Source organism: Galleria mellonella, unplaced genomic scaffold (assembly GCF_026898425.1).
Source record: "Galleria mellonella isolate WM207_F2 unplaced genomic scaffold, CSIRO_AGI_GalMel_v1 utg424, whole genome shotgun sequence".
Taxonomy (NCBI): domain Eukaryota; kingdom Metazoa; phylum Arthropoda; class Insecta; order Lepidoptera; family Pyralidae; genus Galleria; species Galleria mellonella.
In genome coordinates, this window is record NW_026442097.1 from 774,670 (window position 1) to 802,635 (window position 27,966).

Here is a 27,966-nt window from a genome sequence, read left to right on the forward strand (position 1 = left end):
GACATAACAGAGTATACTGTTTCGCCCATGATACCCCCCATGCATTGTCATTCCTGAGGACTCAGGTGTTATTCCTCTGTACCCAGTAAATTCAGAATAAATAAATAAATGTTTCACGTGTCCAGGGTCACATAAACTTGGGCCCTTCCGGCTACCGGGTGGCGCGCTCGGGCACCATCCAGGTGTCGCTGTTCAACCCGCACGGCACGCTGGTCAAGATGTTCGTGGTGCTGTACGAGCTGACCAGCATGCCGCCGCTGGCCAGGACCTTCCTGCGCCAGCGCACGCTCTACATGCCGGCGGGCGCCGACCCGGCCGCCGTGCTGCACCCGCACAATCTGCATCGGTGGTTACGCTACCTCATACACTTGCGGTTCGTGATGCTCTTTCATTTGTTTTTGACCGATTTCAAAAAATGGACGTTCTCAATTCGATTTTTTTCAAATATTTGTTAAGTACCTCATAAATCTGTCAGTTGGGGGGAAAGGGATTGTTAGTGATGGAGACTGAGAATCCCATTGCTAGTAATATACTGGTACCCCGCCAGTGTATACTGATAGCACGGGCGGGGTTACCGTTCCACTATCACCCAATAAAAAACAACAGTTTTTTTTTATGGGTGAAAATGGTATGGTAACCCCGCCTGCGCTAACGGGATACGCTGGCGGAGCACCAGTGAAGGGTGATAGATGAGAATGAAAACAGGCCAGTTAGCCCATCATGATGAATTCATCAGGAATTAACCATGTTAGTTTCCAGGGAGAACCGCGAGGAGGTCGACCTGGTTGGGTATATTGCTAGCAATGGGATTCTCAGTCTCCATTACTAACAATCCTTTTCCCTCCATCTTTGAGCGTTGGCAGTCACACATACTAATGGTAGCGGAATTAAACGAAATAATTCTTCAAGTAACGGGGTACCACTTTCCATCAGGTGGGCCGTCAGCTTGTTGTATAAAAAATTTACATAAAATTTCTATCATTACAGATTTATGACATCGAAATCCGGGAAACTGTACCTTCACACGGATATACGTATATTAGTATCTAGGAAGGCCGATTTGGACACAGCCACCGCACATTCCACTATATTCAGACCAATTCCGACCAATCAGAACAAAGGTGACGAGAAATCGAGCAGTGACGCACTGAAATCGACCAATCAGAGCGCAGCATTGAATAATTCGACCAATAAGAACGGGACAGATTTGAAACCGGCCAGTAGCGATGCTAGAACGACCAATCACACGCCGAACAGAGTTTTTGGCGGGTGTGGTGACTTTGAACGCAGCGAAATGAAGGAAATTGGTTATGAGAACCAAAATGGCGTATCGTACGAGCTGAGGAGTTTCACGTACGCACCGGACAATCCTAGATATTCTCCGCGGTAGACACGAGATCAGTTTATGTTAGTGCCTGCCCTATAATATTATTTGTGTTAATAAATATATGTACTAATGAGAAAATATATTTTTGGTTTTATATAATACATGTACAGTTTTATTTTATTACATTAGAGAATTTTTTTGAAGGACTTCTTTGAGCCTTTACTTAGAAACTTTTAGTACATTGAATCGTACAGTTTTAGATAGTGGTCGACATTCATCGATGGTCACTACGTCTCCTAGCTCCACGTCTCTGAAGCAAGGCGACAAATGTACAGACATGTTCGTGTGGCGTTTCTCGAATCTGTTACACTTGGGCAGGTAGTGGAGGTAGTCACGTCTGATCACCATTGTCCTCTGCATCTTCATCTGCACCGCGTCGGTGAGGATTCCGCCACTACAACTCACGTTGCCGGGTTTACCAGAGGGAAACTTTGTACAAACATCGATTGCTTCGGTACCTCTGTCCCATTCTTGTTTCTACCGTGAAACATAACTGAAGACTGACAGAACTGAGAACTAATGTTAATATTCTGTTACCGCAATATGGTATACATAGAATAGATTTAGGAATTGTACCGGTTCAGTTAAAAGATGGGACGTCACAATATTTTTTTATGTCTATGATGCTGTTCGCAGTGGCGTAATTACACCATTTGTCTAGTGCTATTTGCCTATGGCAAATTTTTTTAAAATAAAATACTTAGGTACAAGTTAAAAAAAAATTCTGAGCTCGGGGCCTCTTGGGCTGGGCCCCTTTTGGGTCGGGGGCCCGTATCATTTTGCCAGCCCTGCCACCTTATTGTTACGCCACTGGCTGTTCGTGTCTATAAGCAACGGTTACCACTTTTCATCACGTGGATCATCGGTTTTTTTTCAACTATGACTTTCATAGAAGACTTATATTGCAAAGAATTATATATAGAAAGGTGTGCGTAAATGAAATATTTATTATTTCATACAATTCGTTTAATAAATAGTCATACAACACATTACATACATAATAAAGTTCATACAATTTATGGCGACGACTTAAAGACAAGTAGGTAGGTACATGCAGCTATGTAGATAACATACCTTTATAGAATTCCAAAAAAAATAATAACAAATCAAGTGATATATCCGCAGAAACGTTTACCAATATCCTTTAAAAAGAAATAAGTCTGTACCCACTAGATGGCGCGACGAGCTTAAATGCATTGCACGAAGTCCGTGGACGCAAGTGACTTAGGATCGTTCCTTATGGCAGTCTATGGGATAGGCCTAGGCTTAGCGGTGGATAATTTAAGGATTAAAATAATGATGTTGACTTCAAATGCATTACCATGAGAATTATTCTAGAATGATTTAACAAAGTGCATAAGATAAGCGATGGAAATCAATATACCCAGATCTTAATTTATTAAATTAATCTTAAAACTACAATTAAATAAATAATTACATCTAATTGACTGGCTGAATTAATAAAGTTGCGTTAAAAATATTAACAAAAAAAAAAGAATATAAACATGCTCACGACTATAATCCTTAAGAGGGTAGACAGAGGCGTTTTTCGCCATTAACTAACGAGGAAAGGGCTGTTACCAGTGGTTTCCATACACAATGGAGATATTTTGATAGCAATTATGCGTCTCCTTAACGTAATTCTAAGGGCTAGTAGTTAATTAGTAAATAAATATATCGAGAACGCTGCTTTTTTGGTGGCGTGTGGGAAAATTATGTTAAATCAATGAAATCTCATCTCGGAGTTCAGCATAATCCTACACTTCGTACGTTGTGATAGAGTGTAGGCGATAGTTGATTAAATAACGAAATTTTTGTGATATTTTTGAGTTAATATTAATCTGTAATTTTTTATTTATAATTATTTGTTATATAGAGTTAAGCGAACGTTCCTAAATAAATTTTTAAGCAATCTGCCACACACATTGCTACAACGCACAAAGTACAGTGTACCTATATAACTATATTTCACAATTATTACTATGGTTTTTAATGCTTTACAAATTTTAATAAATTAATTCCAATTAAAAAATTAATAAATAATATAAAATACTTAACAGGTACATAACTAATTAAATTAAACGCTTATTCTAAACCATTCACTTTGGACATTCCAATAAATACTTAAACGTAATAGAAATATTATTAATCCACCTGGAATTTGTTCCATTTACGCCAAATACCCAACAAGTGTTTGACGAAAGTGGAATTTTATGTAACCAGAATATAAATAATATAAAAAGACGCCATGTCGACACATACACATAACATCCTTGTATGTCGGCTTAAAACCCAGTGGCGCAGGGAGATACCGGGGTAGTAGGGTTCACCCGACGCCCCTACCTCGCCTGCTTACCATCACAGCGGGTATTAAGTGATGGCAACACACACAAAAAGTAGTATAAAACAAAAACCAATTTGAAATAACGCGACCGTTTTAAAATGACCCGACTGTTCTTTAGACATTTTTTTTATGGAATGTATGTATGTATATACATTTTTATTACATGTTTGTATGAGAAGATAAAATGTTTTGTTATGAACTGCATGCGTGCGAAGCCGGATGCGGTTACTAGTTGTAAGATATTGTTTAAAATAGTCACTTGTACTTTGTTTCACTGATTTTTTTATACTACATATTTTTTTTTTTACAATTATTTTACTATATTTACACGTGTTGCCAGTCGCAAAATATATCTATAGGAAATGTGAAAACGAATCTATCAAACGGAAGACTTGTTCTTGTGATAGATAGTTGATAGATTCGTTTGTACTCTGCCTAGGGGGACAGGTATATTTAAAAAATAATCATTATAAACGGTATAATTAAAAATCTATCAACAAGGCACAGTGTAGAATACCTAGTAGGCATTGGTAATATAAGTACCGTTGCAATATCTATATATCGGCTTCTTGGACATTGATAGCGGAAAAAGACCCCGTACCCTTCGGATATCTATATTAATTTCGATCGAGTTCTTCATTTAATATTGTGTAATAGTACATTACTGCAGCGGCCAGCAACTGAGGCATTGATGGACGAACGTGCAAATGTGGGCCGAGGCACAGCCGAGGCACACATACGTAAGTCCATCAATGCCTAGTTGTGGCCAAGGCTTGTATAGTATTTTTCTCAAACGCTAACCGCTTACCATCAGGTGGACCGTATGCTTGTTTGCCACCTCAGTGTTATAAAAAAAAATCTTTTACCATCTCTTTATATTTTACAGGTATTAAAACTGTCTAATAATTGTCTAAAATTCTGAAAATCCATTTCACTTTTCTTCAAAAATTTAATTTCTCTAAAACTTCGCGAACAGAAAACATTTTATACAAAAATTGCGAAAAAATACTCTATCTGGCAACACTAGATTCATATTATGTTTTGTAAAGCCCGTTTTAACCCTCCTACCGTCTACAGTTTTAATCTTTAGTTAGTAGAGGGCGGTAGTACTGTAGGGGGCGCTCCTGTGCCGCGTACGGTGAGTTGGGTAGGTCATCAATCTCTATATCTGCTTCCTGGAAGATAGAAAATACAATCAAAGTTTATAATTTAGGTTTTTGCTTTGTAAAAAAGTTTAATTCTGACCAAGTTATTACTGAAATAATATGGAAATAAAAAGGGGGAAGGATATTTTTTTAATAAACGATAGTGGAATTTTAACTCGTTTGTGTTAATTGTAACTGTAAGTATATACTTTTAAGTATATATCAGAGGGAGACTATACAAAAGTCGATTGCTTGGGTACCTCTGTCCCATTCGTGTTCTACCGTGAAGCAGTTGTGTTTGCATGGCTGTGTTTCGGTTTGAAGGATGGGATATGGCGTGAATTTACAGGGTACAGAGGAATAACGCCTGAGTCCTCAGGAATGGCAACGCATGGGGGGTATCATGGGGGAAACAGTATACTCTGTTATGTTCATGGTACTGCTCATCTATCTATATGGTCTATAGGCGACGGTTACCACTTTCCATCAGGTGGGCCGTCAGCTTGTTTGCCATTCTAAGTTGTATAAAAAATAAAACTTTTAGCTAAAAAAAGATTTTTCCAAATCGGTTTACAACTGAGTTATGAGGTAACAAACATAAAAAAAAACAATCTAATTGAGAACTTAGTTCTTTTTGAAATTGAAATAGTTGAAAACATAACACAAAAAAAAAAACAGACGAATTGAGAATCATCTTGTTTTGAAACTTATTCAAAAATCTATATAAATTAAATTGTCAAATCTTAAAATCTTTAAACTAAATTTCTAATGTAAGTAGTATATTCATTTATTTTAACGTTTATTATATAAGTAGGTAGGTATTTTTTTTTTTGCGGATGAAAATGAAACGGTAACCCCGCCCGCGCTAACGGGATACGCTGGCGGAGCACCAGTGAAGGTGATAGATGAGAATGAAAACAGGCCAGTTAGCTCATCATGACGAATTCATCAGGAATTAACCATGATAGTTTCCAGGGGGAACCACGAGGAGGTCGACCTGGTTGGGTATATTGCTAGCAATGGGATTTTTAGTCTCCATTACTAACAATCCCTTTCCCCCCAAGTAGGTAGGTATTGTATGTATTTATGTAATATTTTATTATATATTTTAATATTTTATTTAACTGTATATTCGTTTATGTATTAATAGTTGTAGCACTTCAGCTGCCCGCTAACAACATGCTTTCTCGCTGTACTGGGTTGACTGGAAGAGATCTCTGTTAGAGATAAGTCCACCCTTGCTCACAACATTTATAAATACATTATTCTATATGTAACTTACAAGTGCAATAAAGAATATATACTGAGCAAAGGTACAGAGTACAGGACGTATCATCGGCGTCATATACTCTGATGTCCAGACACTGTTTATGCCTATAGGCGACAGTTACCATTTTCCATCAGTTAGGCCGTCTGCCTGTTTGACATTCTAAGTAGGTACCATTTTTTTTATGACATCTACGTTTATTTATAAAAAGAAAATATTTTTATCACATCTTAAAAAAGCATCCACTGATATTACTGCAAATGGCGTCTTTGTTAATTGACCAAAGATCACTTCCTTCTTTGTGGGTGTCGTTAGAGACGACTAAGGGAACTCAATACTCGAGGGATGGGCAGCTACTCTCTTGAAACATCTCTAAAAGCCTAACTGCGGTTGCCAACTCGCCTGCCAAGCGTGGCAACTATTGCTAAAACTCCCTTTATGCAAAAGGCCTATATTCAGTAGTTGATGATTAACTCTGATATGTGGGGGGAAAGGGATTGTTAGCAATGGGGTTTGACAGCCCCATTGCTAACAATATGCCTTATTAGGTCGACCTCTACGTGATTCCCCCTGGAAACCATCGTGAACAATTCTCGTTGAATTCGTCACGCTGGGCTAACTGACCTGCTTCATCCTCACCTATCATCCTTCACTGGTGTCCCGCCGGTGTATACCGATAGCGCAGGCGGGGTTACCATTCCATTATCATCCATTAAGTACCCGTAACCGACGAGCGTGTATGACAAGATTGATGAATGTGGAAGAAGCGAAAGAGGTTTGTTTGAATCGAAGCATTTGGCGTTCCATTGTTTCTGCCTACCCTAATGGGAGACAGGCGTGACAGATATGTATGTATGTATCATCCATTAAAAAACTCTGATATGTTGATGTTCCACCAACTGCTGCTTTCAGAAAGGAATCCTACTTACAGGTGGCTCCATACTCCTGGACCAGGGTCCCCATCCGCCGTGCTCCTCCTCATGGTCGTAATGGTGCTGATGCTGAGCATGCTCGTAGTAGATTATCTGAAAGTTGAAATAACCAGTAAAAATATGATGGAGAACAAGAAATGAAAATTTTAAAAAAAGTAAAACCTAATGATTTATATCCCTATAGTATAAAATACTGTAGTAATGATCGCTACAGAAATTGTATAATATATAATTTATATAAATATTGCGAAATATTTGAACCGTACCATAGAGGGAGACTTTGTACAAAAGTCGATTGCTTGGGTACCTCTGTCCCATTCGGGTTTCAACCGTGAAGCAGTTGTGTTTGCATGGCTGTGTTTCGGTTTGAAGGGTGGGATATGGCGTGACTTTACACGGTACAGAGGAATAACACCTGATTCCGCGGGAATGGCAACGCATGGGGGGTATCATGGGCGAAACAGTATACTCTGTTATGTCCATGGTACTGCTCATGTGTATAGGCGACAGTCACCACTTTCCATCAGGTGGGCCGTCAGCTTGTTTGCCATTCTAAGTTGTGTAAAAAAAAAAGTTATAAAGGGCTAACGAACCCGACGTCCAACCAGTTACGTTAATTTCCATACGTTAATAACTCAATAAAACATTCAGAGTTTTTCAAAAATCAATTTTCATGTATTATCGATTTTGCTTGTCATAAACTAATCGATACATCTAATCGATACAATTATTCGAATCTCTTCCACGATTGCGCACGCGTGCAAATTTTTAATTCGTATTCGGAATGTGAGATATCAGTATGGTTGCTTTCTCTCGACCTGATTTTAGGGTTACCACTTTTTTTTTAATGTTTTTTTTTCAACGTGCAGCTCACGGAACAAGTTTAATGCGTGTGAATCTTAGATTAAGATTATCTATTCAATGTGATAGACAAAAACATAGTAACATTAATGTTAAAGCGAGATAGATATATGGCCATTCGCTTGCGCACTGGAGGTTTTAAAGGACGGAAGTTTTTTTTTAATGAATGATAATAGAACGGTAAATTTGCCAACGATATAAGTATACTATGTCGGGGCACCAGTGAGTAGTAGGCATTTTTTTAAATGGGTAATATAGAATACCGGGGGGTGGAAAGGGACTGTTAAAAATGGTTAGGAACGGCCCTATTGCTAGCAATACACCCTATCAGGTCGACCTCTACGCGATTCCCTTTGGAAACCATCGAGGTTAGCTCTAGTGGAATTCGTCACAATCAGCTAAACTGACCTGCTTTCATCCTCACCTACCATCCCTGACTGGTGTCCCGCCAGCGTATACTCACCCATTACTAACATAACTCAGAATTGTTCATTATGGCAGTCTATGCAGGAGACCTGTGTTCAGCAGCGGACATATGGTGATAATGGATGATGGTGATGCGCTACCGGTGGGGCGCTAGTAAATGATGATATGAGGATGAAAAAGTCGATTCAGTTCTGTCCCATCGTGACGAATTCAACAAGAATTGTTCACGATGGTTTCGGTTTGAACCACGGATGGAGGTCGATTTAATAAGGCATATTGCTAGCAATGGGGCTGTCAAACTCCATTGCTAGCAATCCCTTTCCCGCCGAAATATAACTGCTGAGATGATGGTGATGAATCTATTCTACGCATAACTATCCATCAGATGGGACTGTTAGCTTATGTGACTTCTAAGTTCTCATTACTAACAATATACTTTGTCAGGTCGACTTTCACGTAGCTACCCCCTGGAAACCATAGTGTTGAAGTACAGGTGTACTCATCGCGGTGGTCTAACTGATTTGCCTTTTCATTCTCATTTATCATCCCTCACTGGTGCTCCGCCAGCTTATACCGTTAGCGCTACACAGTCTAAACTTTATACCCAATCCTTTCTTGTCTCGCCTCTATGATTTCATAGACAATCTGCCAGCGATTGTATACGTTATTCTATGTCTATGGTTAAAATAAAATAAAACAAATATGCTCCAATAATGTGACCTCGATATTAGCTATTACTAGCGGTACTTAAAGGCATTTTTTGTCCACCATTGCTGTTATGTCGTACGTAATAAGGTAGGAACTAACTTTACGCTCTTATCGATAGAAACGTCCAATGTCTCATTAGTTTATTTTAGCTATTGAACTGTTGTTATCTCTTTCTTTTATGCTGCATTCCCAATTGAAAAAGAAAGAGAGAAAATAGGTAAATTTTATTTATTTGTTTATTCTCTTTTTATTTTATTTATTTTACACTTTATTGCACCATTTATAGAATAGTAACTACATTTAACTGTAATGAGAAGTGATACAAAAGGCTGCCTTATCGCTAAGCAATCTCTTCCAGACAACCTTTGGGTAGAGGGCATTGAGAAAAAGACAAAGGGTAGGTGGCACACTATTATAGATATATTCTTTATTGCACAATAAAACTTTGTACAAGTGGCGAGCTTAATGCCATATGGCATTCTCTGCCAGCTAACCATTAGGTGAAAATAGACAGCAGTATCAAGGGTAGATGTAGTCAAAAGTATTTGACATATTTTTTTTATACAACTTAGAATGGCAAACAAGCTGACGGCCCACCTGATGGTAAGTGGTAACCGTCGCCTGTAGACATGAGCAGTACCGTGGACATAACAGAATATACTGTTTCGCTCATGATATAACTCCCATGCGTTACCATTCCTGAGGACTTGGGTGTTATTCCTCTGTACCCAGTAAATTCACTGCCATATCCCACCCTTGAAGCCGAAACACAGCCATGCAAACACAACTGCTTCACGGTAGAAACATGAATGAGACAGAGGTGCCCAAGCAAACGACTTTTGTACAAAGTCTCCCTCTGGTGAATACATGATATTATTAAATAAAAATTTTGCTTCAAAATCCGAAAATGAAATAAATATAGAATACACAATTTACAATATTTTAAGAATACTGATCATAGTCAGATATATTAACAAAATAAAAAAGTCAATAATAACTAATAAGAGAATAAAATTCATTCGTCATTTTCTTCTGTTGCATGTGTGCTATTATGTGTATGTTTATGTATATATATATATATATATACATACATATATAGACAATCTTTATTAAAATGTATTACAGACACAGCCCTTGGAAAGCCAATGTAACCACTAATTGTAGAGTCAGTAACCCGAGCAGTGACAGTTCGCGTTGATGAGCAAATGTGTTAATGGGTATATATATATAGGGTTGTGTGTGCATGTATATATATATATATATATATATATATTATATTTATTTTATATAAATATATTGTATATATATATATATATATATATATATATATATATATATATATATATAATACAGTAAATATTAATGAGAAGTGATACAAAAGGCGGCCTTATAGCGAAGCAATCTCTTCCAGACAACCTTTGGGTAGAGGACATTGAGAAAAAGACAAAGGGTAGGTGGCACACTATTATATGAATATTATATATATATATGCTTGTGTGTGTATGTATATATATATATACGGTATATATGTGGTAAAACAACGTTTACGGGGTCAGCTAGTATATAAATATATATATATATATATATATATATAATAATAATGAGTGGGGATAATATTTATATTATTATATTAATTGTTTATAATTACTCCTCTCCACCCAAAGGTTGCCTGCAAGAGATCGCTCTTAGCGATAAGGTCGCCCATTGTTTTCTCATTGTGATTATTTCTTGTAATTATTTATATTTATAATAAGTGTACTATTATAATCTTTTGGAGGAAACAATAAAGAGTATCTATCTATCTATCCACTGCCCATTCCCTGTTGTGATTGGTATGCAGACATCAATCCAGTCTGCTGTTCCACATACATACATAATCAGTGTGTTCGGATTAATATTCCGGCCGTAGTCCACCTATGTGGGACTGGGTATGTAGGTGTCCGGCTGCGAGTTCAACATCAGTTTCGAGTTACACTGACCTTGTACTATATTAGTAAATTATTAACGTCACGTCAACTATGTAGCCTACTCCCATAACGGCCAGACGGCTTGGCATAGTGTTAAATTGAATTTCCTTTCGTTTAAACTGACTTCAAAAAGACTTCAAAATAGATTCTCGATTCGTTTGTATTTCTATTCCTATGTTTGTCACCTCATAACTCCGTCAGTTGTGAATCGATTTTTTTTTTTGATGGATGATAATGGCATGGTAACCCCGCCTGCGCTAACGGTATACGCTGGCGGGGCACCAGTGAGCGATGATAGGTGAGAATGACAAGGCAGGTCAGTTAGCCCATCGTGATGAATACACTTGGAATTCAGCACGATGGTTTCCAGGGGGGACCACGTGGAGGTTAACCTGACAGGGTATATTGCTAGCAATGGATCTAGAAGTCCACATTACTAACAATTCCACCCGCAACTTGATGTTTAGAAGACAGTAGGATTATAAAAATACTAGCTTTTACGCGTGATTTCTTCTACACCGGGATAAGTTCATTGACCGGGACAAAGGCCTATATCCTTCTCCGTCCCATATAGTACGTAAAAAAAAAATACAAAATTTCACAGTGATCAGACCTTTCTTTGCATAGTGGTGGAAATTTCCATCATAACATTGAATGCCCAAAAAATATTTAAACGAACAAGTTCACTTTAAGTTGATCGTGTCTGGATACTTTTTAATGTACATTGCAGTAAAAAAAAAACATGGCTGTCAAATTTACTTCTCTAACCATTTTTCCTATAATTTTGAACATCAATTATATAAACTTGATTTATATCACCAATAAAAAAAATCATGCAAAGAAGGGTTAAGCCGCTAATACGCTACAAACAAAGAAGTAAACTCACTCTCACATTTATAATTTTAATAAGGATTAAAAAGAAAAATAAAGGCACGAATAACATTTGTCTGTGGGGTTTAAATTAAATAAATTAATATCATAAATTATAATTATAATTATGAATGTAATTAAAAGATTAATTGGCATTATAATTTGCCCCTTTCACTGACTATTATATTACTTAGCCCCATTATGACACTTTCTTTTTGAACCGTACTCCCATAGAAACTTCTCGAGCATTCGTTTCTTATTATAAAGTAATATGCAAGCTTAGCTTACGTCATAGAAAGTGGACGATGTTAATTGTGAAGTATGAAAGATTTTTTTATTTATTTTTTTACTTTTATACAACTTAGAATGGCAAACAAGCTGACAGCTGATGGGAAGTGGTCACCGTCGCCTATAGACATGAGCAGTAACATGGACATAACAGAGTATACTGTTTCGCCCATGATACCCCTCATGCGTTGCCATTCCTGAGGACTCAGGTGTTATTCCTCTGTACCCTGTAAATTCACGCCATATCCCACCCTTCAAACCGAAACAGCCATGCAAACGCAACTGCTTCACGGTAGAAACACGAATGGGATAGAGGTACCCAAGCAATCCACTTTTGTACAAAGATCCCCTCTGGTAATCTTAAGCTTTCTATGCCGTATAGGTTCCGGCATAGAATGGGTCATCCTTTTCTGTCCCGTAGGTGTCGTAAAAGGCGATTAAGGGAACTTACTAGAGGGAGACTTTGTACAAAAGTCGATTGGTACCCAACCTCTGTTCCATTCGTGTTTCTACCGTGAAGCAATTGTGTTTGCATAGCTGTGTTTCGGTTGGAAGGGTGGGATATGGCAGTGAATTTACACGATACAGAGGAATAACACCCGAGTCCTTAGGAATGGCAACGCATAGGGGGTATCATGGGTGAAGCAGTACACTCTGTTATGTCCACGGTACTGCTCATGTCTACAGGCGACGGTTACAACTTTCCATCAGGTGGGCTGTCAGCTTGTTTGCCATTCTAAGTTGTATAAAAAAAAGACTTAATGCTCGAGGAATAAGCAAAAGCATTCTTTTTAAAACATCATCAAAACTCAACTACGATTGTCACGTTCGCCAAGCGTGGCGACTATTGGCAACATCCTCCTTTTAGAGGAGGCCTATGTCCAGCAGTGGACAGTTAACGGCTAATATAATAATTATAAATTATAAACATTGTAAATACACACATATCTGTCACGCCTCTCTCCCATTAGGGTAGGCAGAAACAATGGAACGCCAAATGCTTCGATTCAAACAGACCTCTTTCGCTTCTTCCATATTCATCAATCTTTTCATACATGCTCGCCGGTAAATTACTTACTGGTACTTTGTAAATCTATACTTAATAATTGTTGTTGAGTGTAATTTATATATATATATATATATATATATATATATATATATATATATATATATATATATATATATATATATATATATGCCACAGGGCAACCGCTAGTATAAATTAATTTTGTATTTTTTTTATTTTATTTGGGAAACAAACAGTACATTAATGTTTCTAGTAATAAGTAATTAAACGAGGTTCGTAATAGATAAAAAGTAATAAATAATTAAATAGTTGCGGTCGCATGGTCGCGTTCCTTTTGCCGAGTATGGGACACTTTTTGTATATGTAAAAACCAGTGCTGTGCGGCTGTTTACATTGCGTTGGGACACTCACAGCATCAGCTGAGCCGGTTCCTTTTGCCGAGTATGGGACACTTTTTGTATATGTTATTTATATTTTATATTGTAATTGTAAAAAAGATATGGGCAGCAGCGTCCCTCTTAGAACATCTTTGAAACCTACCGATAACACGAACGAAGTCGCGAGTAAAAGCTTGTGTAATTAATAAACAAAACCTGCCGTTTTCAAAGTCGGTTGAGAACAGATGCTCTCGCGGCAATACGAGTATTAATCTACGTCTGTAATTCTCCACAAAGGCCACGCGTCACCTAATGCGCTATGCACTTTCTCAACTGCATCCGGTTACGAGGTGTAAACGCGTTCTTGTGACCCCAATGGGGGTCATGAGTCAATGACTACACAGACAGACGTATCAACTGTCATTAACTGTATAGTAAATATATATGTATTTAATGAAATAACTACGGCAAGTTGATTAAAAATAATATATGTAGATCTTACATTATACCAGAGGGAGACTTTGTACAAAAGTCGATTGCTTGGGTACCTTTGTCCCATTCGTGTTTCAACTGTGAAGCAGTTGTGTTTGCATGGCTATGTTTCGGTTTGAAGGGTGGGGTATGGCGTGAATTTACTGGGTACGGAGGAATAACACCCGAGTCCTCAGGAATGGCAACGCATGGGGGTATCATGGGCGAAACAGTATACTCTGTTATTTCCATGGTACTGCTCATGTCTTTTGTTGATTGCTATTCTATGTTGTATAAAAAAAAACACATAGAGTGTCTCCATACAAATGCTTCGAGAAAAACAAGTCAACTTTTTCATACAATTTCGCGTGACAAATAGTTACGAGTGATTTCCTTTATAACTTCTATATTTATTTTGTCTTATAAATTCTGCATCTTTTTAATGCGTAAACACTCATTTTATTTACTAAATATCACGTCAAGATACATTGTATGCGTAAGTATATAGAACACTGATAAAAAAAACGAGTCAGCTAATTTGAAAATTAGCTGACAAGACATCTATGTGTCTAGATCCTTAGATTATATAGATAGAGCCTCAAAAATAGGTCAATTACCTATTTTTGAGGCTCTAGACATATAGATAGACAGACACTCTTCATTGTTTCCTCCATAAGATTACAATAGTAAACTCATTATAAATATAAACAATTACAAGAAATAATCACAGTGAGAAAACAATGGGCGACCTTATCGCTAAGAGCGATCTCTTGCAAGCAACCTTTGGATGGAGAGGAGTAATTAAACAGTTTGACTGGAGGCACGATGAAAATTCTGTCATTTTGAATACAGACGTAGGCTAGAGATTATGTGCCGAAAGAGAGATTATTATATGTACCATATCATGCTACCATACGATATCAGCGCATTGTTCACTGCTGACCATAGGCTTCCCCCATAATTAGGAGGATTTTGCCAGCAGTTGCCACGCTTGGCAGGCGGATTGGCAACTGTAGTTAGGCTTTGGAGATGTTTTAATAGGGACGCTGCTGTCCATCCCTCGCCCTTTCTTAGTCGCCTCTTACGACACCCACGGGAAAGGAAGGAGTGGCCTATTCTATGCCGGCACTTACACGGCGAACCTATATGCTATCAATTATGGTAAAAATTCTTAATTTGTCGGATTGATAAGTACTTATAACAATATGTTTTCTGGTAGGGGGGAAAGGGATTGTTAGTAATGCGGATTATCAGTCCCATTGCTAACAATATACCCTTACAGGTCGACCTCCCCGTGGTCGCCCCTGGAAACCATCGTGCTGAATTCTAAGTGTATTTATCACGATGGGCTAACTGACCTGTCTTTTCATCGTCACCTATCATCCCTCACTGGTGCCTCGCCAGCGTATACCGTTAGCGCAGGCGGGGTTACCATTTCATTATCATACATATAAAAAAAAAGTTTTCTGGCATTGATCTCTTTGTAGGGTCGAAACTAAATGTGGTACTGTGTAATTAATTTGTCAATTAAACGATTAATTCATGGACTGTGATATTTGGTACGTACTATAATATATAGGGGCCCCTAGTTTATTTTTGCCCCAGGATCTTTGGTTTTCTTTAATTGATGATAATAGAATGGTTACCCTGCCTGCGCTAACGCTGGCGGGGTACTAGTGAGGGGTGATAGGTAAGAATGAAAAAAGCAGGCCAGTTAGCCCATCGTGATGAATACACTAAAAATTCAGCACGATGGTTTCGAGGGATACTGATTCGATATCTATATATCGGTTTCCTCTGGACATTGGTGGCGGTAAAAAGGTCATCAGCCATTTCGATATCGCCCATATCGGTCAGATATCTATTTTTGAGATTTTTTTTTATACAACTTAGAATGGCAAACAAGCTGACGGCCCACCTGATGGAAAGTGGTAACCGTCGCCTATACACATGAGCAGTACCATGCACATAACAGAGTATACTGTTTCGCCCACGATACCCCCCATGCGTTGCCATTCCCGAGGACGCAGATGTTATTCCTCTGTACCCAGTAAATTCACGCCATATCCCACCCTTCAAACCGAAACACAGCCATGCAAACACAACTGCTTCACGGTTGAAACACGAATGAGACAGAGGTACCCAAGCAATCGACTTTTGTACAAAGTCTCCCTCTGGTTCCGTATTATTTAAGTTGTTTGTGAGGAGACATAAATAAATAATTTAATAATATTATATTTTTGAAGGTAACGACGGTGGTTGCACGGTTATGGAATTCAATAGCTGGTATTAATCCGAACAATTCTTCTAAACAATTCCCATAATGTATGCAATAAGAAAAAAACACAAAGAGACTCAAAATGCAATTAAATTTGCATTAATAATGCAATTTGCATTCCATTAAGAGTGATTTAACAAGTTTGGTAATTTTAAATGATATACATCACCTATCCATTCTCACTAGTATTGTTCTTGTACCTTGACATTGTAATGACGACTGTACAGCTTACGTCATCCATAAAAGTACAAAGGTGAAAGTCACGTGGACCAGTCAGTGAGGTCATTGACTACATACGAATATGCATACATACATTTGTATACTTATTATGCAATTGTAACTAGATGATATCCGTGTATAAGATTAAGTTTAAATCTCATTTAAAGAGAGAGAGTGAAATTTTGGGGAAGAGAGAATGAAAGAAAAGAGAGAAGTCTGTTTTTAACTTAATTGAATATTAGATTAACTGGTAATGAATGTAATGAGGTTATTGTAAATTAAATAATGAAATAAAGAAAGGAAGAAGGAAAGAAAGAAAGAGAAAGAGAGAGAAAGAAAGAGACAAAAACAGAAAGGAAATGGTCACGCTAGTGTGCGTTTAATATAAATGTGTGCATTTGATAGCAGAATATATATGTAATTGAATATGCAAAAATAACAATAAATTTGAATTTTAAATTAGTTATTTATCTAATTAATTCATGTCCAAAACATTTCTAATAGTTTAACAGTATTGCGTTTAAATAAATAAAGAAATAAATTGTTCGAAGCGTAATTATGTGAAAGTATTCAATCCCCCCCCCCCCCCCAACCCCTAATTTACATTATCTGTGTATATGAAACACTATAAAGTCTAAATGACTATACTAGGAGGGAAAAGGATTGTTAGTAATGGAGGCTGAGAATCCCATTGCTAGCAATATACCCAGCCAGGTCGACCTCCTCGCAGTTCCCCCTGGAAACTATCATGATTAATTCTAGATGAATTCATCACTAACTAACTGGCCTGTTTTCATTCTCATCTATCACCCTTCACTGGTGCTCCGCCAGCGTGTCCCGTTAGCGCAGGCGGGGTTACCGTACCATTTACATCCAACAAAGAAAAAAATCGACTACCCTCAAAAGTAATCGCATTTTAAACTGTAAAAATAATCAGAATTAATTTTCTTCATATTCCCGCCAAATCCTTTTCGAGCTTATATTGTGTAGTAGATGATTTACATATTAATCTCGATGTAACTAGACGACGTACTCCAAAATGACACCACTTCTATAGTTCCACTAGTGTTTTTTTTATATTTATTTACATATACAAATTATAGTTATAAAACATTACATGAAGAAATACAAGAATGGTGTGCAAGAATTCAAATCATTCTTTTTCTTTCTAAGAGAAAAGAAATAAATTTAAATTTCTAAAGAAATCTAAGATTATGTATGATAACTAAATAAAAAAAAAAAATAAAAAAAAAATATTTCTTTATTTGCGAGAACATTGTTTTTTTTTTTTTTAGATATTGATATATTAGGTGAAGTACAAATGTTCGCCTTATATTCTAAAGCGTGCAAAATCATTATTGGGTACAAGGTATATCACATTTAATACATACATATATGTGCTAATTAATAATAGAGTACAAATTATGTCATTCTGTAAATAATTCTCCCAAAAAACGATATCGTTTGTCGACGTTAAGTAAAAATAATTCGTCAACTTTTTTTAAATATACCACATGGCTTCTCTCCAGCCATGACCAGTAACATATATATATTTCTCTTTTAACTTGCCAATTGATATATTTTCAATCTAACATTGAAACAGATTATCGTACAACGATCGTGGGCGGCGGTAGTCACTTACCATCAGGTGAGCCGTGTGGCAAACGAGCCCCCTGTGTTGTAAAAAACAAGGAATAATCATATAAGTGACTTACCTTCTGTGGATGTTCCTTGTGCTTGTTCTTTATCTCAATCCAGAGTCGTGCCAAGTTGATACCCAAGCCAAGAAGGGCAATGATGAAGAATTTGACCTGTTGATAATATAAAAAAAAAAAAAACTATAGTTATAACTTGTTTAATTATTATTGTACAGTATTTATAAACATTTCTCTGTTTTACGCCATCTATTATCTAATAGAGTCAATATTGTACTTGACTGTGAAATATAGAACTTAAATAATATCTTTTTACCAATTTTGGTGATACTTTTTTTTTATTATATATAAGATAACATAAAAATTCTTCTTAATCAGTTCAGCCGTCTTTACATGAAATACAAACACACAGATAGTAATCAATAAGCATACAAATAGGTAATTGCTTTAAAAAAAAACATCATTTTGTTATCAATGTTGCATATACTACCTATAATTATAATATTAAATAGATAATAGTTCAAATAATATTAAATACATATACAATTTTAGTTTAATTACATCAAGATAAAGAAATCAAATGAAACGATAAATAAAAACAAGTTACATTCTGCGTGTTGTAGCATAATATTTGTGGTATGAAGTCAAAGACTGGTTACATTTTGTGCTTTGTAATACGATATTTATGGTATGAAGTCAAAAGCAAGTTACATTCTGCGTGTTGTAGCATGATATTTGTGGCATGAAGTCAGAGATCGAGTTACATTCTACGTATTGTAACATGGTATTTATAGTATGAAGTCAAAGGTAAATAACATTCTGTATTTATGGTATGAAGTCCACTCACCTGCAGTTTAAAGGACAAGATCTGGAGAATGGTACCGATTTTTGCTTTCAATACCGCCCCCAGAAGCAGTAGCTTGAGGATGGCCTTCCTTTTCTTCTTCTTTTTGCTTCTGTTTTCTAGAATTTAATATTAGAATTTGAGGTTTCAGAAATATATTTATACAATTTTTTTTTGTTAAGTTTAACCATAATTGAAATAAATTTTGATTTTGAACAATTAAATTACATTTTTGATACAATTTTTATGGGATCAATTTGTAAATTTATCCCTTTAGAAAATAAATTTTCCAAATCGGTTTATAACTGACGGTATTATGAGGTAATAAACACAAAAAGCCATGTAGGTCCCGACATAGAATACGCCACCCTTTCATTTACCGTGGGTGTCGTAATAGGCGACTAAGGGAGCTCATGGCGGAGGGATAGGCAGCAGTATTCTTCTTAAAAAATCACCATAAGCCGAAACTGTGCGAGACTATGCTAAGCAGAGGACAGTTTACGGCTGATAGAAAAAGAAAACACAAAAAAAAAATTAAATACAATTTCGAATTTCTTTTTGAAGTCGGCTGATAAAGATTCCAAATGATCTATCACGTAAACTTTGAATTTTGACGGCAAAAAAGGTATTTGAAATCTTCGGAAGTATAATTTGAATTAGGTGCAAAATTTTTAGTATCACCTCTATTGGGGTGTATTGCCAGTAGTTGCCACGCTTGGCAGGCGGGTTGGCAACCGTGATTCGACATTGGTGATATTTTAAGAGGGACGCTGCTGTCCATCCCTCGACCAATTAAATTGTCTTACTTTCATAGACGTGGGCTATTATAAAATAAATTTATCACCGCATGACACTTAGCTGTCTATAGTACCGTAACTATACGGTGATTACATTCAATACAACACCATGCATTATACATACAATGCTATACATTAGTCATAAATGTTTTAAATCTACTAGAAACTCTGTCCATACTGTTTCATAGAAGCGGTATCTTGTCATGTGTAAAATTTTTAACAAGCCTCAAAGGTGGACAGATAGTTTGATATTTTATTTTGGACCCAAAATAATTCCTTGATCTTAAACTACTAATATAATAAAACTGTAACTTTTTTATGTAACTTAAAATGGCAAACAAGCTGACGGCCCACCTGATGGAAAGTGGTAACCGTCGCCTATACACATGAGCAGTACCATGGACATAACAGAGTATACTGTTTCGCCCATGATACCCCCCATGCGCTGCCATTCCTGAGGACTCAGGTGTTATTCCTTTGTACCCTGTAAATTCACTGCCGTACCTCGCCTCACCCTTTAAACTGAAACACAGCCATGCAAACAACTGCTTCACGGTAGAAACACGAACGGGGCAGAGGTGGCCAAGCAAAGGATTTTTGTACAAAGTCTCTGGTAAAGATAAAGAATACGATGCGTCGTAACAAGAGCAAAAGAAATGAATATAATAATTAAAAAAAAATCTGTCCGTCTGTATGTTTGTTTCGACATCATGCAAAATATAATAATTCATGCAGTCATGCGCGCAAGATGCTTATAAAAAGTATATATTTACCTAAATCGGAACAAATTGCATATTATTTTCTGCAAAATGAGAAAATAATAAAAAAAAAAATATCAAGTGTGATACAAAATTGAGTATTAATAGTTACTGAATGGTTAATTTAGAAAAAAAGGCCAATTAGAGAATATTAATTTAGTTCGAATCGAATTTTAATTCAATTTAATTTGAGATGTTATTTTTCATTAACAGATTTCACAGGTGAAATTTCAAAAGCTGTGATTTTTTTTTATACAACTTAGAATGGCAAACAAGCTGACGGCTCACCTGATGGAAAGTGGTAACCGTCGCCTATACACATGAGCAGTACCATGCACATAACAGAGTATACTGTTTCGCCCACGATACCCCCCATGCGTTGCCATTCCTGAGGACTCAGGTGTTATTCCTCTGTACCCAGTAAATTCACGCCATATCCCACCCTTCAAACCGAAACACAGCCATGCAAACACAACTGCTTCACGGTTGAAACACGAATGAGAGACAGAGGTACCAAAGCAATCGACTTTTGTACAAAGTCTCCCTCTGGTAGATTTAGAAATGCATTAATTTAATATCACATCTGCTACTTTTTGCTATTGAAAATGAAGTATGTATATTGTTGTCAGTATACTAGGTAAGTATATTAAAAAATACCTAGTATTAGAATTATTATGAATCCTTTCTTCTATATTTCTTGAGTTAACTCATCTACTAAATCAAATCAAATAACAGACTGTGATTTAATATCACTTTGTATCATTAACTGCACACTCTTAATAAATCACGATTTAATTGAAACGCAGTATCTATTTGTAATTTTTCACATTGCTATTTATAGTAGGAAACAAAAATCGCCTAGCAGATGTGAATTACTATGTTTAATATGTAATTTCACATACTACTTGTGAAATATCACTAAAAATTTAATTTCACCTGTTAACTAACTGTTTATTGTATCCATAATTTATCTCTAACGGTCTTATCACAAAAAAAAAAAAAAACACTATCTGTTTATTTGAGCAGATTGTAACAAAACTGTACTAAGTGATTATTTATTTATTCTTTATTGTACACAAAAAATTACAAAATATAGTATATATATATATATATATATATATAAAATAAAGATGTACAACAGGCGAGCTTAACTCTGTAAGAGAGTTCTCTTCCAGCAAACCCTGAGTGGAAAGGAGCGTTAATTACTAGCGGGCAGTGTGCGTACAATAATAGAAGGAAACATTATAGATGGTTCAATTAAAAAATAATAAATATGTTGACATATATAAGTAAGTCATACAATTAAAATCAAAATACATACATATCTGTATACAATAATACATATACATATATATGATTAAATATTATTTAGTCGATGTAATTTTATGTTTCAAAATGTATAAACTATTGTGGTAAAATTTATTACTTGAATTAATATATTCAGTAATAAATTACGAGAAAGGCGAGCCAGTATGTGCAAAAAGCAGCCAGCTTTCTAGCATACTAATCTATACATATAAAACTGTATCATACACACACACATACAAACACAATTGCATACATATTAGACACCAGAAAATTGTTGTTTTTTTTTTTAATATTATTATGTGATGTACCTCTGTATTTTTTTTATACAACTTAGAATGGCAAACAAGCTGACGGCCCACCTGATGGAAAGTGGTAACCGTCGCCTATAGACATGAGCAGTACCACGGACATAACAGAGTATACCGTTTCGCCCACGATACCCCCCATGCGTTGCCATTCCTGAGTACTCGGGTGTTATTGCTCTGTACCCAGTAAATTCACGCCATATCCCACCCTTCAAACCGAAACACAGCCATGCAAACACAACTGCTTCACGGTAGAAACACGAATGGGACAGAGGTAGCCAAGCAAACGACTTTTGTACAAAGTTTCCCTATATATAAAGTATAACTGTAAACAACTATAACTAAATTGAAACTGGCTCCTGACATACAGTTAACGCTAGTTTGGAAGTCAGGACTAGATATGTTATTATTGTTTATAGATTAAATAAGATTATTATTTATAATATAAATAAATAAATATAAATAAATGGTAATTAATGCTCCTTTCCACTCAGGGTTTGCTGGAAGAGAACACTTACAGAGTTAAGCTCGCCTGTTGTACATCTTCATTTAATATACATTATAACGATGTAATTTTTGTGTACAATAAAGTATAAATAAATAAATAAAGTATTTTTTTTTTTATACAACTTAGAATGGCAAACAAGACGACGGTACCGTCGCCTATAGACATGAGCAGTACCATGTCTGAGTATCAAGTACTTAATCATTTCAATAGAACAGACTTTTTCTAGACATAAATATATGTTAATAGCTCTTTTTAAAATATGTATTGAATAATTTTTTGTCGTGTGTTAATTTTTTTTTGTGATAAGACAGCGTATGTTTCTCTTTTTAACACTAACTACGAAACCAAAATGCAACCACCACCAACCTCCAGCTGAATTCATATTGCCGTTATTAAAGAAAGACATTGCATCATCATTGTCATCGATGTTCATTGCAAAATCACGAATGGCATCCATCATTTTATCACCGCTCTTCATACCCATCATTTGACTGAACATATTACGTGCTTTTCTGGCAGAAGCGTCTTGCACCATAGAAGAATTTTCAACACTAGCCATTCCATTATTCTCAGCGGAATCGTTCTGTAATTTATCAACTACATTGCGTGCTTTTCGAGAAGAATTAAATGCTGTCACAGCAGAATTGTCTACGGAAGCCATTCCTTCTGTTCGAGCGGGGGCATTCCTGAGCTGATCACCGATAACCCAGGACTGTATTCTGCCGGGGAATCCTCGACCTTTCTCGTCTTTCTTCATTGCCATCATCGCTGGGTGGACCAGGTGGATTTTGGGTGGTTTCGGCTTCTTTTTCTTCTTCTTCTCTTGCATGCCGGTGGAGATGGTGATGCTGTCGATGCCGCCTTCGTGCTTCTTTCTGCTCATCGCCCTGTTGATGAAATAATATAGAATTAAAATACTATTAAATATATTTTATTATTTTATTTAATTTTATCAATCCGCCACATGGTCGTGTAGTCCCGGCGTAGAATAGGCCACCCCTTCCTTTCCCGTGGGTGTCGTAAGAGGCGACTAAGGGAGGGCGAGAGATGGGCAACAGAGGGGCAAGAGAGACTTAAAACATCACCAAAGCCTAACTGCGGTTGCCAATCCGCCTGCCAAGCGTGGCAACCACTGGCAAAATCCCCCCAAGGGGAGGCTTATGTTCAACAGTGGAGAGCTAAAGGCTGATATGACTAAATATATTACCCCGTGTGGTCCCGGCATAGAATAGGCCACCCCTTCCTCTCCCGTGGGTGTCGTAAGAACTGATTAAGGGAGGGCGAGGGATGGACAGTAGATCCCTTTTAAAACATCTCCAAATTCTAACTGCGGTTGCCAATCCGCCTGCCAAGCGTGGTAACTACTGGCAAAAACGTCAAAACGTATCCGGTACACAGTTCAGTTAGCAAAGATATGCATACACCGGAGGGAGACTTTGTACAAAAGTCGTTTGCTTGGGTACCTCTGTCCCATTCGTGTTTCTACCGTGAAGCAGTTGTGTTTGCATGGCTGTGTTTCGCTTTGAAGGGTGGGATATGGCGTGAATTTACAGGGTACAGAGGAATAACACCTGAGTCCTCAGGAATGGCAACGCATGGGGGGTATCATGGGCGAAACAGTATACTCTGTTATGTCCATGGTACTGCTCACGTCTATAGGCGACGGTTACCACTCACCATCAGGTGTACCGACAGCTTGTTTGCCATTCTAAGTTGCATAGAAAAAAATGCACACAAAAATCGAACCTCCACTTTTAGAGATCGGTTAAAAACGGAAATTTACACGGTCATCGTGAAATTTCACAACTCATTCGTAAATTTCACTTTCTCTTGAAAAATTGAACATACAACAAATTATTTTCCCGCCACTTTCCGGAATAGAATCCGCACCTACCGTGTAAATATTTGCCCGTTCACGAGACTGCTGTCTGTCGTTTGCTTAACGGTTAAACACCAGTGTATTTGAACCCACTGCTCTAAAACTTAATTTAATTGTGTAGTCGAACTCGATTTTTGAGATAACTCTGTCGCTTCTCGACCGACTTCAGAAAAGAAGGTTCCCATTCGGTTGTATATTTTTTTTTATGTTTGTTACCTCTAGGTGATTAGGTGTTATAACACAAGTCATTCAATTATAATTTGTATGGGTTATAGTTTTGTTTTTGTGGAACACAAAGTATACTGTGTCGCCCATGAGGTGGTAATTTTAATTTTAACAGCTTAACCGATTTGAACGCGGTTTTAACTAATGCATTGCAGTTTACGCCACTTAACATTTAGTGTTTGTTTTATTTCAATCGGTTCATAAATTAAAAAGTTATATCAATCTAAAGAGTCACATATAAAATGCTATAAAATAACCGATCAGTTGAATTGGCTGACACTTTATGAAGGTATTAGGTACGTAACTATCGTTTAAGTATATAATACAATATAAGACCGGACTCATGGGGAGTTCCAATGGGAATGATATTTTTTTTATACAACTTAGAATGGCAAACAAGCTGACGGCCCACTTGATGGAAAGTGGTAACCGTCGCCTATGGACATGAGCAGTACCATGGACATAACAGAGTATACTGTTTCGCCCATGATACCCCCCATGCATTACCATTGCTGAAGACTCGGGTGTTATTCCTCTGTACCCTGTAAATTAACGCCATATCCCACTCTTCAAACCGAAACACAGCCATGCAGACACAACTGCTTCATGGTTGAAACACGAATGGGACAGAGGTATCCAAGCAATCGACTTTTGTACAAAGTCTCCCTCTGGTAAATATACGGGAACTGTATAGTTAGAAGCGAGCAACGCTGCGGGAAACGACTAGTTAGGAAAATAAAGTGTTACAAACAAACAAATACATTTTAAATTCGCTTTTATTTATAAGAATATATGTGAAGCAGATCGCGGCCGGTGAAAGTGCAAGGTGCGAGCTTGGTACTTCGGGTCACCGGTTCGATGGCCGGTTTAAATACTAACTCACGGCGTGTGAGTAGTGAGCGAGTATGCAGTCTAATTGCTTACTGTAGTGATTTATTAAGACATTTTTCAAGTTATTTTGTCCACGTAATGTATTCTATCAGCTGTTAACTGTCCACTGCTGGACTTACGCCTCTCCCTTGGGGGTTTTGGCAGTAAGTAGTAGTCGCCATGCTTGGCAGGCGGGTTGGCAACCGCAGTTTGGCTTTGATATTTTAAGAGGGACGCTGCTGCCCATCCTTTAGTCGCCTCTTACGACACCCACGGGAAAGGAAGGGGTGGCCTAATCTATGCCGGGACCGCACGGCTCGTCAGCGTGCTGGTTAGAAAATAACATTTTTTTTGTATGTTAGTAGCCGTTTGTCCGTTGCCTCATGCACGCGGATTTTAAAAATAGAAAAATCAACAATATAAATTGGGGGGAAAGGGATTGTTAGTAATGGAGACTGAGAATCCCATTGCTAGCAATATACTCAACCAGGTCGACCTCCTCGCGGTTCCCCCTGGAAACTATCATGGTTAATTCCTGATGAATTCACCATGATGGGCTAACTGGCCTGTTTTCATTCTCATCTATCACCCTTCACTGGTGCTCCGCCAGCTTATCCCGTTAGCGCAGGCGGGGTTACCATACCATTTTCATCATTCAAAATTATGTAAAAGTATGTGTAATTATGTAAAACACTTGTTGTTATTCCAAATAAACTAAATAAACAAATAACCTATTTAATTAGAATTATTTTGTTTAATTTCGCTACCATCAGTATGCGTGCGACTGCCAACACTCGAAGACTGACCACCACTATTACTAGCAGAAGTTCTAGTGGTGGTCAATCTTCTTTTTTTATACAACTTAGAATGGCAAACAAGCTGACGGCCCACCTGATGGAAAGTGGTAACTGTCGCCTATAGACATGAGCAGTACCATGGACATAACAGAGTATACTGTTTCGCCCATGATACCCCCACGCGTTGCCATTCCTGAGGACTCAGGTGTTATTCCTCTGTACCCTGTAAATTTACGCCATATCCCACCCTTCAAACCGAAATACAGCTATGCAAACATAATTGCTTCATGGTAGAAACCCGAATAGGACAGAGGTGGCCAAGCGAACGACTTTTGTACAAAGTCTCCCTGTGGTTTTTCGCAAATCGTACGTTCAACTTTCATACATAGATTGTACAAATCTCACACAACATGTATGTATGTATATTGGTATGTGTTAATACATACAAAAGTTTCACTGATTCATATCCTGCTTTCTCCCTTCCTTTTTTGGCGTGTCGCTAAGAAGGAAAGAGATGGAAATACCTTGTTGAGTTTTCGAAATTCAGGTTATTATTTTAAGGGCATTCGCATACTGGGTGGAGCCAGTGTAATTAAATTTCCAAAAATTGGTATTAATTTAACCGATAGCGCTGAAAAGGAGGTTAATTGACGGAGATATTAAATCACGTGTCATTATTTCTTTACTTTTAATAATTACACTTTTTAAAAGGATACGTTTTTTAATTTGCGTTTCTTTTGTTTAAAATGGCAAACGAGCTGGCGACTCACCTGATAGAAAGTGGTAACTGTCGCCGACAGACACGAATAGCAGTATTTTTCTATACAAGTAAGTATAATGTGATATTTTTGCCAATTTTAAATCGATTTCAATGATTCACTCTCTAATCGTAATGTCGTTATGTGCTGAGAAGTACACGCAAGAAATTCAACAGTTATTCTTATAAATTTATTTATGTTCAAGGTAATTTTACATTTGTATGGGTACTTTGACCTTAGTATTTTCATTGATTCTATCCATAGAATGATGACTGGGTTCCACGAAAAAACCATCTTTAAAATTTTTTTTTTTATACAACTTAGAATGGCAAACAAGCTGACGGCCCACCTGTTGGAAAGTGGTAACCGTCGCCTATAGACATGAGCACTATCATGGACATAACAGAATATATTGTTTCAACGCATGGGGGGTATCCCCCATGCGTTGCCATTCCTGAGGACTCAGGTGTTATTCCTCTGTACCCAGTAAATTCACGCCATATCCCACCCTTCAAACCGAAACACAGCTATGCAAACACAACTGCAAATTTCCACGGAACCAATCTGTAAGTATATCCTTTCAGATAAAAAAAACGAATTTTCCAAATCGGTCCACAACTGACGGAGTTATGAGGTGACAAACATAAAAAAAATACGATCGAATTTAAAACTTCCTTCTTTTAGGACTCGATTGA

General features: G+C 37.1%; 2 protein-coding genes and 1 pseudogene across 2 annotated transcripts in view; 1 reads left to right on the forward strand and 2 right to left on the reverse strand.

Annotated features, from left to right (window-relative positions):
- Positions 1-1,488, forward strand: part of LOC113515688 (uncharacterized) — a 58,036-nt gene extending 56,548 nt beyond the window's left edge. Inside the window, exons 9-10 of the mRNA XM_052898249.1 lie at positions 126-373; positions 988-1,488. Coding sequence (XP_052754209.1) covers positions 126-373; positions 988-1,390 — 651 coding nt within the window. The 3' untranslated portion in view covers positions 1,391-1,488. The remainder of the gene's footprint in view (positions 1-125; positions 374-987) is intronic.
- Positions 1,489-1,512: 24 nt separating this feature from the next.
- On the reverse strand, positions 1,513-2,165 carry LOC113515679 (40S ribosomal protein S11-like; annotated as a pseudogene).
- Positions 2,166-4,026: 1,861 nt separating this feature from the next.
- LOC113515671 (uncharacterized) overlaps positions 4,027-27,966 on the reverse strand; it is a 36,908-nt gene continuing 12,968 nt past the window's right edge. The window contains exons 3-7 of the mRNA XM_026899936.3: positions 23,109-23,629; positions 19,070-19,185; positions 18,283-18,378; positions 7,073-7,168; positions 4,027-4,906 (exon numbers count right to left, since the gene is read on the reverse strand). Coding sequence (XP_026755737.2) covers positions 4,811-4,906; positions 7,073-7,168; positions 18,283-18,378; positions 19,070-19,185; positions 23,109-23,629 — 925 coding nt within the window. The 3' untranslated portion in view covers positions 4,027-4,810. The remainder of the gene's footprint in view (positions 4,907-7,072; positions 7,169-18,282; positions 18,379-19,069; positions 19,186-23,108; positions 23,630-27,966) is intronic.